This window comes from Protopterus annectens, chromosome 7.part1 (assembly GCF_019279795.1).
Source record: "Protopterus annectens isolate FY-2018-M chromosome 7.part1, PAN1.0, whole genome shotgun sequence".
NCBI classification, from domain to species: domain Eukaryota; kingdom Metazoa; phylum Chordata; order Ceratodontiformes; family Protopteridae; genus Protopterus; species Protopterus annectens.
The window spans coordinates 188,034,708-188,054,594 of record NC_056740.1 but is presented as its reverse complement, the minus strand read 5'-3'; the positions used below and the strand labels follow the sequence as shown (position 1 = coordinate 188,054,594).

At 39.8% G+C, this 19,887-nt stretch overlaps 1 protein-coding gene across 1 annotated transcript in view; it reads left to right on the top strand.

The window, feature by feature from the left end:
* LOC122807680 (cullin-associated NEDD8-dissociated protein 1-like) overlaps positions 1–19,135 on the top strand; it is a 1,198,738-nt gene extending 1,179,603 nt beyond the window's left edge. The window contains exon 15 of the mRNA XM_044078634.1: positions 18,247–19,135. Within this exon, the coding sequence (XP_043934569.1) occupies positions 18,247–18,474 (228 nt within the window). The 3' untranslated portion in view covers positions 18,475–19,135. The remainder of the gene's footprint in view (positions 1–18,246) is intronic.
* Positions 19,136–19,887: the final 752 nt, after the last annotated feature.

Genomic DNA, 19,887 nt, shown 5'->3' with positions numbered 1-19,887 from the left:
AGAACCTTTTTATGATGAGGTGTGCCATGTAGAAGGACTTCCTGACTACTGTGGCAATGTCACTATCAAAGGAGAGACTATTGTCCTCCCGGGTTCCAAGGTCTCTTATCACACATTCGGTGTTAAGTAGATTGCTGCCTATGTGGTAGTTCATGGGTACAGAGTTTTTACCAAAGGGGATGACACTGCACATTTTGGCATTGAGCTTGAGGCCATGGCTCTGACACCAGGCATCTGTCTCAGCGAGGCCCTTCTGTAGGATGTCCACATCATTTGGGGACTTGACTATGCCTCCTAGTTTGCAGTCATCTACGAACTTCGTTAGCCAGAGGCCTTCTGTGTTAGCCTGTACTTCAGAGAAGTAGAAAACAGGAGAGGTTCTGGGACGGAACCCTGTGGTACTCCACTTGTCACTGCTTTGAGGTCAGATTTGGAGTCTGCAACTTTTACAGTGTGGGTTCTGTCAGTGAGTCAGTTGGCAACCCATCTTGTGATGTAGGGATTTATACCTAGTTTAGGGAGTTTAGCTATAATTCCAGAATGGGGGATGGTGTCGAAAGCCTTGGCGAGGTCAAGATAGGCTGTGCGAACCACCTTACCCTCATCTACGGGTTTGGTGACTGCCTCAAAGAAGTCGATCAGGTTCAGGAGGCATGATCTGCCTTTCACAAACCCGAACTGTTTGGGATCCAGAGTTTGGAGGTTACCAATGTCTTTGTTTATGAATTCCATGATGATATGTTCCATGGCTTAGCAGACCAGGCTCGTCAGGCTAATAGGTCGATAGTTCCTGGGATCAGTGGTGGCTCCCCCTTTTTGGAGTGGGATAACTGTTGCTGTGCACCATTCAGTGGGCACAAAGCCTGATGTGAGGCTATTATTGAACATGGTGCTTAAGTGGGGAGCCAGGTTATTCTGAAGTTTGTGTAAAACGCAGCCTAGGATGTTATCTGGTCCCATGGATGCTGTGTTTTTGGCTTTAGAGAGTGCAGCTTTTACCTGCATAGTTGTGATTACAGGGACTCTGCATTCTTCTTGTATAGATATGGGCCCTTTAGGGGTTGGGGGGGATAAAGTTAGCACTGAACCTGTCTGCCAGGATGTTGGCAATATCAGTTGGTTCTGTAATTTTCATACCGTTGTGCTGTAGCTCAGAGGAGATCAGGGTGTTGCCATCAAGATTCTTGACATAGCTATAGAATGATTTGTGGTTGTCCTTAGAATTAGTGGTGATTTTGTTTTCATAGCTAGCTTTGGAGGATCTTATAAGGGATCTCAGCTTCTTACTGAGGCTGACCAGGGAGCTCCTCCACTCGTGGGATTTTACTCTCTTTTGCAACAGTTTCTTCCTTCTGTTGTACAGTTTGTTTATGGCAGGGGACCACCAGATTGCCTTTCTTTTTTTTTTGAGGATAGCATCTTGGTTCTGTTTGGGATAGCATGATCCATGCACTCGTATAAGTGCTTATAGAGTACATTTGTGTAGGATTCAGCAGTTGTAACTGTATTGTCCATCTGCATGGGTGTCATGAAGTTCACCACTTCTGTCTTAAGAAGCATGAAGTTGGCTTTGGAGAAATTTTTTACCGTGGTTTCCTTAATGGGGAATGGAGTCGGGATGTGGATATCAAGGGTGATTATCTTATGGTTGGATCGAATCAACAAGGAGTTGACTTCAGGTGTGGAACACCGGTCACTCATGTTGGTAATGACTAGGTCTAGGATATTGTTGCCCCTGGTGGGGGTGTGGATAAGTTGATCCAGGGCATTGGAGTTTATGAATTCCAGAAAGCGTTGAGCTAAGGAGTTGGTACACAAGTAGTTTTCCCTGTTAATGGTGGGGTAGTTGAAGTCGCCCATTATTAGGGTGTTTGGTTGAACCCTAATATTTTCCAGCACATCAAGAAAAGAGGAGTGGGAATCATGGGGCATGGTGAGGGATCTGTAGCAAGCTACAGTTTGGAATGCAGTTTTGCCCAGAGTTAGTTTCACTTGGATAACCTCGGATGCATTATGCTGAGCAGCTAGCCTGGAGGTGTGGATATCCTTAATGAATATGGACACACCTCCGCCTTTGGTGTTGAGGTCCAGGTTACATAGCCGAAAAGTGTGGTATGAATTATAGCCTGGTAGTGCAGGGGTGCTCTCTGGAGCCTTGAACCAGGTCTCAGTCACTGCACAGATATTGATGTTCTCCATTTTAAGGAGTGCCTCGAGTGAGTGCATTTTGAGATTTAGACTTCTAGCATTGAGTAGCATTACCCTCAGTTTTTGCTTGCCTGTTCCTGTTACAGTGGTGAATTTGTCATTTGAACCTTGCCAAAAAAAGATACTATAAGGACAGCAAGAGCCTTAACCAGTATCCGGAATCCCAGGGGCTACAGGTGCAGGCCATCTGTGGCAAAGCATCGTGGTCTGTTGACCATGTCATCCAGAATGACACCAGAAGCTTAGCCAATTGTTGAAGTCAGTCATTTTGTCCTTGTACTGCGGTACCATTCTGGGTGATGGTAGAATGCTACTCAGGACTAGGGTCATATCTGCCTGGGCTACAAGATCGGAGAGCTCTTCCATGTCTCTTTTCATGTAGTCCAGGGAGGTATGTCTCAGGTCATTCACACCAACATGGACAATGACAGAGTCATATTTGTACTTGTTGTGGAGTGACCTGAGTGTGTGGGTTATGTGGCGGATCCTGGCACCCGACAGGCAGCTGGCAGTAACCTTCTCCTTGTTTAGCCTGGTGAGTGGGACATCAGTGTGCATGACTTAGAGTCACCTATGACTAGAGTGTCGGCTATGTTGTTTTGCCTTATTGGCTGTGGTTGAGTGGCACACTGAGTCTGTGGCTGTGTGTCATTTGGGTTGTGTTGGGGGATGGAGGTTGCTTGCGTTTCTGCTTTGTAGGTCTCTGTTGCTTAGACAGATTATTATTGAGAGCCTCCACAAATGTTTTTGTGTTACTATTTGTGGAATTTGGTGGTGTAGATTTAGTGAGACTGTGATGAGTGTGGTGTGATGAAATGTTTACCTTCTCCTCATGACTGTCAGGTTCAGTCTTCGTTGGAGAGAGCTTTACCTCCAGTTTGGCTAGATAAGTGCATCTCTCGCAGGTTGTAGTGTTGGGTGGTAGGAGGAGAGGGTTGTCTGTGTACGAGGCAATTTCTACATTGCCTCAAGATGCCCCAATTCATCAGATAGACAGGAGAGAACACTGGGAGCTGACCCTTGGACATACCTGAATAAAAAAATATTTTCCTCTAGATAAGTGAGGAAATTGAATGCAAGAGCTGTTTTTCCTCTAAGCAAGTGAGAAAAGTAAGTACAAAAACTATTTTCCTCTAGGTAATGAGGAAGGTGAGTGCTATAGTAATTAGTAGCTTATCTAGTGCTTACAAGTTCTGAACAAGTGCTGAGCACGAATAAGCAAATTTAAGTGCTAAAACTAAGAATCTGTACCTGCACTAGACGAGTTACAGGACAGAAACAAGTGCAAATGCAGGCTTTCAAATCAGAAAGTTGAGAGCGATGGACGAGATTGCCCAAACGGCCAGTAACTACAATTTCTGGTCCAGAACCACTCCTTATGTGGTAGACAGGTTACCTAGTGCTTACCACTCCCACTGATAAGCTAAATTGTCCCAAATATATGTAGTAAAGTCATGGTCTGAAACTAAATGCCATTAAAATGTATTAATGTATCCTTTGGGAAGTCATCTGCCAGGGAGCTACCACATGGAGGGTACGCCGTTAAGAGTTGACCTAGTTGTTTAGGATTTGGAAGATTATGTGGACAGTGACATACCTTTTGACCAATATTTGACTATTGTTGTAACAAAGTCCTTTTATACTGCATAGTTTATAAACAAAGGGATTGTGTCTATATCTAGGGATGTCATTGTTCCCCTTTACTCAGCCCTCATTAGGCCAATCATTGAATATAATGCCCCCTTTGGTATGTATCTGTCCAGACACTTGCAACAACTGGAACACCCACAAAGATATCTTACTAAAAGGATAAAAGGCTTAAATAACATATCCTACATGGATTGACTCAGAACTCCATCACTATAGTCTGTATCCTACAGACTGCTAAGAGGTGACCTGTGTTTGGCATACAAGGCATCCTCCAATCCATTGCTGATGGATTTACTGCACATCAGCAAGTCAGTTGGCATCAGAAATATTCAGTCTAGGGATCTAAACCTCTTCTGCAACATCAACAGAATGGTTTGGAGGAACAGGTATATTTTGCAGGGGATACTTCTATTGTGGAATAGACTCCCCATCCACATAAAACAAAGTTCATCTGTTAATCTGTGCACGTTTTCATGTGCAGCTTAGATCTATGGCTGGGAGATGGTAAATTTATTCCAGGACTGCCTTCTGTACTACTAATGGAGAGAGGTGGCTCCTGAATGCTTTATTCCATGCATGGGTCCCCTCAAATTATCTTTGGTGTGATCCCAGTTATTTTCATTAGGGGTAATATATAATTATCAACCATGGGGCTGGGTAAAGCCAAGCTATAACCAAATGGGATAGGTTATTTCAACCACAGGTTAGGTTTAAAATGGTCTGCAAGGGCAGCAAGTCTAGTACTTACCTATGAACCTATAAGCACTCTTCTAAGACTGAATCAGAAATCTGAGGGAAAAAATGTATCCATCCCTGCATCTCCATGTTTAGATTCAGAATCTTGAATCTGTTCAGGAAAAGAGGAATCCCTCTTTCTTTTACCAGAAACTATTTTACAGAAAGGATCAATAGCCTAAATTAAATCCTGAGCCACCCATCCAAAGCAATTTGAGGAGTAGATACATGCTTGGTTTTTGTTTCTTTCTGACAGAAAAAATGAAGCCAACCATGTTACTAATGTCAAGAGCAGCAGCTTCACCAGGGTTGGGCACATTATTCTGACACACCAGGGAAAACTTCCCTGTTCCTTCTCCCAGGACTGGCAAGAGTGACTCTCCCTTGCCCACTGAGGATACCCCAACAGCCGCAGAAGTTGTGGATAACCCCCAGTCCACGGTGGCTGTAAGTGCTATACCAGAGGAATCTGGTGTAAAAGATGAGTGGTCAGAGGTACAACAAATAGCCACAGCAGTGTCACCCACCTGTAGCTGGAGTAAATTAGTAAATTGCTAACCTGCTGTGTTGGCAAAGGCTGGTTGCTTAATTATCTATTTTTGTGTCTGGAAGAAGGCCCTACAATGGGCAGCCACTTGAAAAAATCTGTGAGCTAAGATGGTCTAGTGGTAAAATTGCTGGGACTATGGTATATAGCATCCCAGGTTCAAGACTGAGCATGGCTGATTATTGGGTGGGAGGTTGGCGTGATGGTTAAGGTGCTTACCTTAGGAACACAAGGTGCAGGGTTTGATTCTGACATGGGGAACTTGGCTAGGCTTAAAACTTTAAACTATTTGCTAATTGTATTAGCACCAATGTGGTATATTTGGCTACTTGTCTCCAATGTACATTATTCTATGTAGTAAAGACCACGAGAAGACTAAAAGACTGTATTACTGAACATAAGTCTGAGATCAGGAGGAATAATGACAAGAATGCACTTTATAAACATATTTTGTCTTATGGTAGCATGCATAGGTTTAAATTTAGGGTTGTAGACACGGTCCATATGTCTTTGAGAGGTGGTGATATTAATAATTTTTTAGAAGTTAAGCAATATGAATGGATTTTGAGGTTAGCTGCTGATCATCCACCTGGCCTTAATACTGCTGTTACCTTAAAGCCTATTTTATTGAGGTTACAGCAGAGTAAATTTTGATTGTAATTTTTTACATATGTCCCTTATATTTTTTATATGTGTTTTATTTTCATGTGTGCTTTATTTTTTTATATATGTTTCCCATGTCATTTTTAAATTTTGTATTTTTTAAAACAATTTGTTTGTGATTTTATATGTTGTCATCTGATCGGCTGGCTGCGATCACATGACTTCTTTTGGCTCTTATTTAACTCTAACTGATTTGTTTTTGAATTTGTATTTAGCATTGAGGAAAGGTGTAGACCCGAAAGCTTTGCTGCTGTTTTTTGTATTAAAAGTCTTTTCTCAACGTGGTTGTATTCTACTACTGCTTTTGTTTCAGGTATTACAGTGGGTGCTTGCTTTGGACTTTGTTGCTGTGTCTCCTGCTGTATCATTGGGATTTGTGGATTGAGAGCCATTCAGCCAGTATTCCCTATACTTATCCTTATGGAAACTACTATTTCTGTGAAAGCTCTCTTAACTAGAGAGGTTAATCTACTCCTTAATTTGGTTCCTGGAGAGATGGAAACTACTGACAACCTTTCCATTTCACTGTCTGAAACTGCTGTTGACTTTAATAAGAACTTAGAGCTATTAGAGAAGAAAGTTGGATCCTATAAATGCTTGCAATGGCAATGTTTCAGTTTTTTAGCTTATCTTGACATGGGCATTATTCCACGAGGCTTAAGGATCTTAAAAATGCTGTCATATGGCAATGTCTATCCAGATCCAGACCTCTCAACTGTCCCAAATTACTCGGTTTTTACCGAGTTTTGGGGTCCCAATAATGGGGCGCCATGATTCCTGAGTGGCACCCCATTATTTCCGATTTTTAAATCTATTTTTTTTATTTTTGCGCTTTCTGAGCTGACGTCATCACGTGCGTGATGACGTCAGCTCCGTCAGCATGCCGCGCATCTGTTTGAATACTGGACCAGAACACAGGATATCTATGGTGCACGTCTGTCACAGGAGGATTAGAATACATACATTTACTTTACTTTTTAAGCCAAGTCGGACCCATACTGTAACTGTTACTAATACTATACTAAATGAATGCCCTAGCTAGCTGCCCTTTGGGCAGGTTTTCTTCAAATGCAGAGCTGAAAGCCACGTGTCTGTTGCAGGAGGATTAGCCATAAACTTTTAACTGCAGAGCGAGCAGACAGAAGGTACAGTAGAATTAAGATGTTACTGAACGCCACATGATTTTCTTTGCTTTTTAAAGTCGGTGAATGCAATTGTCTTAAGGTGCGACAGTGTATCCTAGTCAAAGATTAGCAAACTAAGAGAAGTTGCTATTTCAGTTGGGACTGCTAAAATTTTCCTGTGTAACTTGTGGTTTAGTCCTTCAGTCTGACTTCCAGGCAGGGGTTGAATACAGTTTATGTATTCATTTTATAATGGTATGCCATACTTGAAGGCAAAGAAAAGACAGTTATACAGCAAACCTTGCTATCTCAAAATTCATAGTCTAGGGGAATAACTTTGGGCCATTTTTGTGACTGTGTAAAGAAAAATAAATATTTTAGTTAGCACTGAGTTCTGAGGCTTTATGACTCTTTGCCATATCTGTGTGTGTGTGTGTGTGTGTGTGTGTGTGTGTGTGTGTGTGTGTGTGTGTGTGTGTGTGTGTGTGTGTGTGTTGGTGGGGGAGATCTATGAACCATTGGTATAATGTGTGAATTTATTTTAAATGCATTACCAGATTACTAAAACTATTTCTTTTGACAGTTCAAAATAGTCTAATATGTTTTCCCTGCAAATAACAAGGGATCTTTGAGAGATGTATTTGAATGTACAATACCAAGTTTTTCATTGGTAATGTCACTGAAATTAATGTTGTCTTATCAGTTAAGGTGTTTACCTTGCAGACACAAGGTGAAGGGTTTGATTCTCACATGGGGTACTTGGCTAGGCTTAAAATGGCCCACAAGGGCAAATAGCCTAGTACTAATCTATGAACCTATAAGTTTAAAAATTCAGATTATCTTAAGGCTCATTTTCTTTATTTACTGTTTCCTTGTGGTCTGATCCAAACTGGACCCTGTTCAGTTAAAACGAGCAACAGCTGTTTACAAACTATAGTATTAGGAACATATACAGTGGCTCAGTACAATACTCATTTCATAAATATGAAATGCAACATTACAGCAGAAAATAACAACATCACAAGTCAATACCTGTTGTCTGAATTATACAAGCGACACCGAGAGCTGCCTGGTAAGGCCAGGATGAGTCAGAGTGCTTCATTGAGTGTGTGCATATATTCATACAGACAGTGTGGTTAGAGTTGAAGCAAGTTAGAAACTGGCAAGAGTGTACAAAAATAAATATACAAATAAGATAAAAGGTTAAAGCTGGGGTGGGAATGAGAAGAGGAAGAACTGCATAGGTTAACAGTAAACACTGTCTTCCAGATCAGCTGTCATTGTGGAGATGTGAGTTTTCTACTCCAGATAGTTTTAGTAAAATGTTTTCTTATTCTAATCCTGCAGATTTATGACTATGGTGACAAGTGAGAACTGAATTCTCAGTTCCCCCATTATTGTCTTTCTCCAGCTTTTTTGTGCAAATAGGTTGAGAGCTATGGTGACAAGTGAGAACTGAATTCACTAAATGATAGCCATTTAAGTTTCAGTCTTCCTGTCTTTCAGGAAACTGTTGATTTGGCATAGTGGTATGTTGCTCTGACTGTAGTGTACAGGGTCCTGGGTTTGAGATTTGCCAGTGAAATGCATGGTTGTAACACATTTTATTCTAGCAACTTTCCAAAATTATACAAGCAATGTTTAAAATGTGTACCTAGTTTTTGGCCTTTTGTACCCCCCCAAAAAAACTGAAATTGAAAAGAAGTGTGAAAAGCTGTGCAATATGCCTATGGCTTACACTACTGTCATTCTATTTATAGTGTGGGTGTGGACACACTGGAAGAAGACTTTTATGATGGAAATGTTCTGAATTGGGCAGTTTTGTCATTATTGGTTTATGCATTTTGTTTCATTGCCTACAGCCTACTGGAAAAATGTTCAAACAATAAATGTAAAATGTGCTCTGTCTAACAAGTGTGCTGTATTATGCAAGGAATATAATTTAATAAAGTCAGGAAGGTGTATCAAAGAAAACATGTATGTTTCTTGTTTTGTGTGCAAGGGGCAAATGATTTGAAAACAGCCCAAAGGTAATCTTTATCCAACACTGGCCAAATGCATTTTCTTTGAATGTGGTGTGGATTTCAATGCAGTTTCAATGAATGTGTGTTTCAAGGACAGAGAAGTTTTAATGCCAAGTCTATTTTCATTGTGAGACAGTGTTGTTTTGTTTGGTAGGTGTCTACTGGTGTTTGTGAATTGGTCTGTAAAATGTAAAAATCCAAATAATCATTGTATTACTAAAGCAGTATGCACACATTAGTGTTTATGGTAAATGGGGTGAAATTGCCAGGTAGTGGGACATTGGAATGGCTACAGGAGGACTCTAGTGACATATTTTGGTTGTCTGTTCAGTTTGCATTTGAAAGTTGGTATCCCACAATTCCATTGGAGTGGGCGTGGTTACATAATTATGTATGCAAATTGCATGCTAATCAGCGTACAGATTTGTACCTATTTTTCATGGGCCTTGTCCAGATTTTTGATGTTACCAGGTTGAGAGGTATGTCCAGATCTACTTAAACGTTGGCAACAGCTTAACTTGAAGCTAAGCCTTGACTATATGTCCTTGATGAATGATCATTTCCTTAAAACTGAGACTGATTTAAAGGAATAAATAATTAATTTGGAGAACAAGTTGCTCTCTATGCCCTGTTTTTCTAGTTTGACCAATGTGTGCCAACAGATGCTTGACAGACTGCACACACTAGATGATAGGCTTGAAGCTACGAAAAAACGTAAGCTCAAGAGTGGTATACTTGATTTTCAGAGGGGCCATTATCTTCTCTTGGCCTAAACAATACTTTTCTGTTGTTAACAAGCATTCTGGGCAGCGTATATCGAATAATGACTTTTGTAATACTGGAGCCTCATCTGTGAGTGTTTCTGACTCCATACCCCTAGTATCTTCTGCTATGCCAACTCGCCTAAGGACACGCCTCTACATTCTGATGCTTCGGTGACTTCCATACCAGAGGCTGGTACCAGTACACATGTCAGTGCGCACGTCGTGGTTGAATCAGTGGAGAAAGAGCATGGTGCTGATAATGTGAATGGTAGGTGTCAACAGCTGATTTTAAATGTTACCCAGAAACATTATCAGCTGGATCGACCGGAAAAAGTGAAAGAACGGAGTGTGTCGAGGGGCCGATCCTCGCAGAGACAAAATCTCAGTGGAATCAAGCGGAAGAACGAGAGCCCTATGGGGCAAGGAAAACTGATTTCGCGGTAACTCATGGTATTGTTAATCTATCTACTTTTCGTCTTGAATCTTCACATTTGTCCTTGTTACAGAAAGGACTTAGTTTTATTCCTACAGCTGCTGACAATATCGTTGCGGCTCTCACAGACCTAAAGCAGTTTGTTGGAAGTGTTAACTTAAAAGTGCTATTTAAAGACTCTGCCTTAAGTCAATCCATTTATTGTAAGAGGAAAAGTACTTTTATTCCTATTAGTTTGCATGTTCTTATGGCCTTCCATGACCTATGTGAGGTTGAGCTTAGAAGTCTATATTGTAATGCTAACAAAAATAAATTTTACAATTTAAGTGATGAGTTTACAGCTCTTAAATCTCTAGAGACGGACACTTCTATTGTTATAAAGCAGGCTGGCAAGAGTGGTTCTGTGGTTTTAATGAATCGTGATGATTATTTGAAAGCTATGTATTTATTGCTTGATGATGGGAATGCTTTTAAGTGCATTTCTTCTTTATACATTACAAAATGTATCAGTAAGGTTAATATGTTTATATATGACCTTCAGCTTAATGGGGAGGTATTGATCTTTTTCATTTCTTTACTGTACCCTGCCCAGTTGTTCCACAACTGTATGGGCTGCCTAAAATACATAAATGTCTATGCAACCCTCCCATGAGACCAATTGTATCTGGTAATGGTTGGTTAACAGAACCAATCTCCATTTATTTACAGAAGCAATTGCACCCCTTTCTGTTAGGTTGTGAGAATGTGCTAAAAGATACGACAGATTTCATATTGAAATTTAGGAAATGGTATGATAGTTTAAATGTTACTGGGTTATCTCAGGGTGAATATCTATTTGTTACCCCTGATATTTCATCTTTGTTTACGGTTATCCCTAACGACCTTGGAATTGAGGCCATCAGAGAGTTTTTGACTAGCATGGCCACTATGCCTGCTAGACAAATAGAGAACATTTGTTCTTTATTAGATTTGGTCCTTACTACGAATGTTTTCTTGTTTGACGATAAGTTCTTTCTACAACTCACTGGTGTTGCAATGGGCACATCTGTGGCCAATACTTATGCCAATCTGGTTCTCCATAAGTGGGAAACCAAATATGTGTGTAGTAATGTTAATCTGTTAAATAAGGTTTGCTTCTATCAGCGTTTTTTGATGATTGCTCCCTTGTCTGAAAGGGGTCTATTGGTGAATTGTGCACTTATTTAGATTATTTGAATGGTACAACTACCTTCCTTGAGTTTAAAATGACTTACTCTGAAACCAGTATTACCTTTTTGGATTTATGTATAGCACTACAGGAGGGTTCTATTTGTATGAGTATACACAAGAAAGAAGTATGTGCTGGTAGATACCTTCATAGGAACAGCATGCATGCTCCACATATTTTTAAAGGGATAGTCACTGCGCAGTTTAGTAGAGCTAGTCGGCTCAATACAGATGATGGTGCTTTTTTAATACAGATTGAGGATATGAAGATGGACATTCTACATAATGGCTGTGTTTCAACATTGCTCTGTGATTTAATGGGTAAAATTTCAAGAGACAGGGCTGTGTTACTTAAACCAACCTTTAGTATAGCCGTAAACGCATTCCACAACTTAGTACAAGGGTGGGCACATTCTGTTGTATGGACTATACTTGCTGTGATGATATCCTAGGTAAAGGGAGTGATATTTTCACCCACCCTGTTACTGGACGTGTCTGCAACTTTAAGCTAATTGTATTAGCACCAATGTGGTCTATTTGGCTACTTGTCTCCAATGTACATCATTCTATGTAGGAAAGACCACGAGAAGACTAAAAGACTGTATTACTGAACATAAGTCTGAGATCAGGAGGAATAATGACAAGAATGCACTTTATAAACATATTTTGTCTTATAGTAGCATGCATAGGTTTAAATTTAGGGTTGTAGACACGGTCCATATGTCTTTGAGAGGTGGTGATATTAATAATTTTTTAGAAGTTAAGGAATATGAATGGATTTTGAGGTTAGCTGCTGATCATCCACCTGGCCTTAATACTACTGTTACCTTAAAGCCTATTTTATTGAGGTTACAGCAGAGTAAATTTTGATTGTAATTTTTTACATATGTCCCTTATATTTTTTATATGTGTTTTATTTTCATGTATGCTTAATTTTTTATATATGTTTCCCATGTCATTTTTAAATTTTGTATTTTTTAAAACAATTTGTTTGTGATTTTATATGTTGTCATCTGATCGGTTGGCTGCGATCACATGACTTCTTTTGGCTCCTATTTAACTCTAACTGATTTATTTTTGAATTTGTATTTAGCATTGAGGAAGGGTATAGACCCGGAAGCTTTGCTGCTGTTCTTTGTATTAAAAGTCTTTTCTCAATGTGGTTGTATTCTACTATAGGCTTAAAAATGGCCCATGAGGGCAGTTAGCCTAGTATTAATCTATGAACCTATGAATCTATGAGTGGTACTCTGTTCCATGGTCAAGATGAAAATTGTGCCTCTCTTCCCAAGGTAGATGGGCAGCAAATTGCCGGTAAACACTACCAGTCCACAAAGGTTACTTTGACAGAAAAACACAGTAAAAAGCATTTTAAAATATTATGCCAGCCTTACAAAAGTAAAATAAACCCAATTTCTCCACAGAAAGATATTTTCAGTAGCCTTTACAGCACTTTTAAACTGACAGAAAAAATGACAGCTCTGTTTACAAGTATGGTAAATCTCAAGACGGTCTGTTAAAGCACAACACTCCTAGCTTTAAAATACTTTTCCTGGAGAGGAAAGTAATAAAACATCAATAAAATTAAAAAAATTTATTTCCCTAAAGGGAACTTATCTGCCTAACAAAGGAAAGCACATGCCGACCATTGATCTTTGAAAGCCTCAGAGGAGTGCACTCTTCAATGGCAGTAAAGCTCTGAAAGGCTTTGCACCCAAGCAATCTTTTAGTCAGCTCAGCTCAAGATGCCTGACAGTTTGTGTATGTAGAAGGTGCCCTGAAACTTTGGAAGCTGGTCAGCTGTTATTATCCTTGGCAAGATATAATCCATATATCTTAACACTACTGCAGCAGTAATTAATATGATGAACTTCATTAGTTCTCCCTTGTGTGATTGGCCAAGGGCAATTACCACATGCTTCCTCAAAGACTGGGGATACTTACACAAGACAGTAGGAGTTTTTATACACCCCAATCTCAATCAATTTCAACTAACTGCCTGGAGGATTCATTTCTAATACAGTTTAGAAACTTATTTCACAAGGACTTGCAGCAGGTACTACGGAGGCCATGAAAGCCTGGTACTTCAAAATCCTATATTGGTAAGTGGAAGTAATTTTCTAGTTGGTGCCTAGCCAGTAACCAGAGGCCTGTTGGGTATTTTGTAGCATTTGTGCTCAAATATTTGTCTAAATTATTTTCCTTTGTTCTTTCTTATTCCTCTATAAAGGCTCATCTTTTGGCCATTTCAGCACGTCTTCCCATGGATCCTCCTCTTTCTTCTCTGTTTGTGGTAAATCAGTTTCCTAAACCTGAGACCTCCCTGTACACCAGTTGCTCTTCCGTGAGGCTCTCCACTTTCTGCTGTAGAAGTTGACTGTGTCACCCTTTGAACCTGTTCATTAAGCTGATTTAAGGTTCTTGACTTGGGAAAACTGTACTCAACATTGCTCTGACATCTGCAAGAAGATTATCTCATTTTCAGGTTCTCATGGTGAGTGAACCTTACCTCGTATTCCATATAGATAGGGGTCCTATTAAAAACAAATCCCTATCTTATGCCCATAGTGGTTTCAGTGCTTACTTTGAATCAAGCCATTAATTTTTCTTTCTGGAACCGAAAAAAAAAAAAAAAACATAGAGAAAAGATTCAGCTCGGGTCCTATTTTGACAGAACCAAGTCCTTTACAAAAGCTGACCAGCTATTTGTTTTTTTTCAAGGGACAAAAAAGGGGCACCCTATGTAGAAACAGTTTCCTGGTGATTATCCTCAGCTATTGAATTTTGTTATTCCCACCTTGGCAAATACATTCTAGGCAGTATCAAAGAACATTCTATTAGAGTCTTGTCTTCTTTTATGGTACTAGTCAAAGTAAACTTTATTGTCATTCAGATCAACAAATGCAATGTATTACTGGAAGAAATTTCATTGCTTCAGGCTCATGTGCATTAAACAGTTTTCACAAGAGCGTAAAGGAAGCATATAACAGAAGAAATTCTAGATAGTATAGATATAAATACACACATAGATAACTTACCCAACACCATTTTTAAGATAGGGTAGCAGCATAGCATAATTCACAGTTCCTTTACTTCTGCAAGTAATAATTTAGTTCAGATTGCATACCTTAGATAGAATAATTTAATTCTACAACAGTAAAGACAATCATATTGCACTTATGGTGTTCTCACAAACAGAGGGAGTGTTAACATTGTTAAAGTTAGATGTTCAACAGTCTGATCACTTGTGGAAAGGAACTATTTCTGAATCTTGACACCTGATGCTTCTGTATCATTTCTCTGAAGACAGGAGGTGGAACAGTCCATGTGCGAGATGATACTTGCCCCTTATCACTTTCACGACCCTGCCATAGCATCTGCAAGAGTAAAGATCCTGTAAGGACTCTGGGTTTGATCCTGTGATTTTTCCTGGCCTGTTTTACAATCTTCTCTAATGCCTTGCGATCTGCATATGAGCAGTTTCAGTACTAGACTGTGATGTTAGTCAGTACGCTTTCGATCATGGCCCTGTAGAAGGTCATGAGGATGTGAAAGGGGAGATTTGCTCTGCATAGTCTCCAGAGGAAGTGGAGACATTGCTGGGCTCTCGTTGCAAGGCTGGAGGTGTTTGTTGCCCAGCTTAGGTCAGCTGGGATGTGTACTCCTAGGAATTTGGTTCTTTTTATCTTTTCCACTGCTGTATCACTGATGGTGATGGGTGTGTGGGACCCTTGCTTCCTCCTAAAGTCAACAATGATTTCTTTTGTTTTGTCAACATTTAGTCCTAGGTTGTTGTCAATGCACCATTTGGTGAGTTGATTCACTTCCTCTCTGTATGCCCCCTCGTCATTTCTGATGAGGCCGATCACATCATCGGCAGACTTGATGATGTGATTCGTCTTATGCTTTGCAGAGCAGTCTTGGGGTCAGTATTGTGAAGAGAAATGGACTTAATAAGCAACCCTGTGGGACCCCTCTGTTCAAGGTGATGCATCATGAGTGGTTCTTGCCAACTCATACGGTTTGGGGCCTGTCTGTCAGAAAGTCAAGAGTCCAGTTTCAGAGTGTATTCTCTGTGCCTAATTGACTTAGTTTAGACAACAGCTGCAGTAGTATTACAGTGTTGAAGGCTGAGCTGAAGTATATGAACTGCATATGTATGTAGCAATTTTTGTCTTCAAGATGGTTCAAGGTGTGATGTAATGCCAGGGATATAACATCCGCAGTCGAGCGATTTGGTTTGTAAGCGAATTGTAAAGGATCAAAAGATGCAGGCAGGCAAAAAGATAGATGCTCTTTGACCATCCTTTCAAAGCAATTTCATCACTACCGGTGTGAGTGCGATGGGTCAGTAGTCATTTAATCTGACTGTGGATGACTTCTTTGGCAGAGGAATGATGATAGCAGATTTGAAACATCTTGCCGTACTAGCCTGTCTGAGAGATGTTAGTGAAGACAGGTGCCAGTTGATCTGCACAGTCCTTGAGTAGATGACCCAAAATCATGTCAAGACCTGCTCCCTTACCTGGCTGAACTTTTCTTAGGTTCTTTCGGACTGCCTCCAGGCTGAGACATAGCAGTGTGGCATCTCTGTCCATGGGTAGTTTCTTTGGTGAGGTGGTGTTTGTCTCTTCAAATCTGCTGAAGAAGGTGTTAGGTTTGTCTAGAAAGTCCAGATTGTCTACACACTGTGTTGACTGAGGTTTGTAATCAGTAATGCACTGAATGCCCTTCAACTGCTGCCTAGGATCCTTTTGATCTGCAAAGTGTTTTTGTATTTTTAGCCCATGAGCATGTTTGCTGCTCTTACTGCCTTGTTCAGGCTGGCGCTGGCAACTTTCAGGGCATCTTTATCTCCAGACTTGAAGGCAACATTACATGCTCTCAGTACCTCTTAGACTATGGTAGTGAGAATTGTTTTTTTGGTTTGCTCTTATAGTTACGGTGGTCACATCCATGACACATTTGGTGATATACCCCACTACTGTTTCACTGTACTCATCCAAGTTTACATGCTGTTCTGTGGTGGCAGTCTCTTTGAATAGGTTCCAGTCAGTGCATTTGAAGCAGTCTTGCAGGGCTGAGACTGCTCCTTCTGACCAGATCCTTACTTGTTTCCAGGAAGTTTTCCTCTTAGCAGCATGGGTTTGTAGGCTGGGATCAGCAACATAAAATTGTGATCTGAGCTGCAAAGATGTGGGTAGGGAACTGTTTTGAAAGCTTGTTTGACATTTGCATGCACTTGGTCTAATGTATTTGCTCCCCTTGTGGCAGAGTTCATGTATTGATAGTAGTGTGGTGGTACTGTTTTCAGCTTGGCCTGGTTAAAATCTCCTGCCATAATATTCACACTCTGGATTTTTGTTTTGTAGTTCACAGGCTAGCAAGTGCATTTTTAGTGTTTGCACTCAGAGGTATATAGACTGCTGTGATATAAATGGCTGCAAATTCCGTAGTCAGATAGAATGGACAACATTTAAACGTAAGGTATTCGGTGTCTGCTGAGCAGTGGCTGAAGGCAGTCTCATTGTTATTACTCCAGGCAAACTCCCCCACCTTTGGCTTTGCCACTAATAGACTGTATTTTGTCTGCTCTGAATAAGATGTAATTCTGTATTCCCACATCATAGTTGCTGATACTTGAATTTAGCCAAGTCTCTGTAAAAATGATTAAACTGCTTACTAGAAAGGGATGAGCTTTAGAAACATTCTTGAGACAGCTACATGGTCCTCTGTGCAAACTTTTACAAAGTATTACAAAGCAGATTCCTTTTCAAGATCCACGGTGAGCTTTGCTAGGGCCATTAACCAGGGACTCCTGAATCAGTATCCTTCCTCCTTCCATGAGTGATAGGTTTTGGTAATCAATCTATATAACCTAAAGTCTCTAGAAGTCTCTTTGCTATTACTGTTTTTTTTTTTTTTTTTTTTGGGGGGGGGGGGTTGTTTTTTCCAGGTTATTAGGATTCTCTCCTCTCTCTCTGTATGGGCAAGAATGTCCTGAAGAAATTTTCAATCTGACTGCTGATTTCCCTCCTTGGGACTAGCTAATCAGTAGTCAGAGCAAAGATGTGGGGGAGCCAGAACTTTGTGAAGCTGTCCAGTTGTCAGGGAACAGTGGCAGTGACAAAATTTGAACATCTACTGTTACAGGTAACTGCGACTTGCACAACTGTACTTTCTTGAAGAACCTGGAAACTAATGAAGCTGGATATCGGTTAAGAAGTAGTAGCATATTTGTTATGTAGGATAGTAGGCCAAGGCAGTCCTTGACTATTTTTCTGTTTCCGCTTTATAAGCTGTACTGTGCTACTGACATCTGTCTAGACTCTAGACAAATCACATTATTGTGCAAAACCTACTACATGTGGTTTGACCTTTCAGGTTGGACCCAGATCTGCCACTGATATTAGTACTTTAGTGCCATCAGATAGGCAACCTCATGCTCATACCTCTCAACTGACCAGATATTAGCCTCATTTTTGGTTTGACCCTTCATAAAATTTGTGATTTTCTGGCAAATCACTGGGATAATCTCAGGACTGAAGTCACTAAGTAATGATATAAATTTGTTTCAGACTTCATATACATCAGAAAAATGCATGCTAAGACAAATCCTGTTATTTTAGCAACTTTCTAAGTTTATAAGAGCAATATTTAAAATATGTTCCTATTTTTGGACCTTTGTACCCCCATTATGTCAGGCTTTGTCCAGATTTTTTGTGCTAAAAGGTTGAGAGGTATGCTTGTGCCACACCTACAACTTTCAGTGTACCACTCTAACTTTTGAACGAAGCCTAGCAATGTGTGCATTATACTCAACATTTTTTTCTTAGTAATTTCAAGTCATTTCTCTAAGCTTGAATGTTCATTTAGACTTGTTTCCTTGCAGGTAAAAGCTGGGTCAGTAAAACAAGAATTTGAGAAGCAAGATGAACTCAAACGTTCTGCTATGAGAGCTGTGGCTGCTCTCTTGACAGTCCCAGAAGTTGAGAAGAGTCCTGTGATGGCTGAATTCATCTCACAAATCCGTGCTAATGCAGAAATGGCTACACTGTTTGAGAATGTTCAAAAAGATTCTAGTGCAGCTTTTGGTGCAGAAGTAATGGATGTCAGTTAAATGCTAGTGTGTTGCTTTTAAAGCAAAACTTGTGCTTTCTTGAGTGACTTAAGTGGAAGACTTGAATCTTGGCCTTTACCTCACTGTTCTGTTGAATCCATTTTAAGAGAAGCACAATTATCTCAGTTGTTGAACTGCCTGTAGTAATCTCAAAAGAATCCAACTAGTTCCTTAGAAATATTCTTACCCAACAATATAAATGATGCTTTACCTTTAATACAGTAATTGCTGCATTAATTGAAGGACAAAAAAGCAAAACAGTGTTTCCATTTAGCATAATTAAATCTCAGAATCACAGATGAATTTCCATGTTAGAGTTGCAGTCATGTAGACATTTATAAGAAAGACAAGGTCATTACCTTATGGATTCTGCCATATCACAAGTTCATTTTCAGACATACATATATTAAAGTTTACATGCGTGATTTAAGTGCAGTGTTGCAAATGTGTCTATTGTGTGCAGCAGGTAAGACGACTGAGAATGCAACCTGGCAGCTTAGTTTCTCACTGCACCTTGTGTTTCTTAATTATTTTGCCTATCAATATTGTAAGTATGTCAACTGAGCTGCTGTGGAATGTTTCTAAAGATGCTTAAATATACTGTTGTCAGAATTAAAATACAATGTTTGCAGAGTGTTTTCACAACTCTCTGTAGATGTAATTTGTTTACATTTTTTGTTCAGATTTTTCTAAATTTACTTTGTAATTGGTGCCATGAATTTCTTGCTCCCACCCCACCATGCCTTTTATCTTGTGAAACCGTATAAATGGGGTTCGTTGATCCAGTGTAGATAAGAGTGGAGCAGTAATTAGGAGCACTAGGTAAGTCATGTTTCTGTTTGGGGTTTATGTCTAGGTCTTTACTGGTGTTTTAGTAAATGTTTACATTTATTCAGATTATACATAATAATAATAGCTAATGCAGGTTCATCTTTATCTGTTTATTTGGTGGGAGTACATTAATCTGCTTTTTCATTATTTGCCAAGAAGTAAGTGTGATTTTAAAAATGAATATGAACCACGGCTTTTGGCTGTCCACCTGGAAAGAGACCAGTTTTGTGACACAATATATAGCCTAGAAACACTAACCTGGAGACCTCTGATAGCTGACGGTTCTAGACTCTATAAGACATGGTCTTCATGGGATGCAGAATGTAGAAGAATATGATCAGGTCTCGAATGCTAACCAGCTTATGTGTGTGAGAAATGGATTTCAAGAAATTCATATTCAGGGTGAGGCAAAGTCAAGCTTATGAGTTGAATCTGTGCATCCATTTTGAGGACATAATTATGTAGTTATGATTGGAGAAATCAAACCTTAATTATTTATAGTACATAGAGCTTTAGTGTCCATTTAAAGAGAAGAAACAAAAAATGTAGGAGTGCAAAATGTTTTACAGCTTTGAATACTGT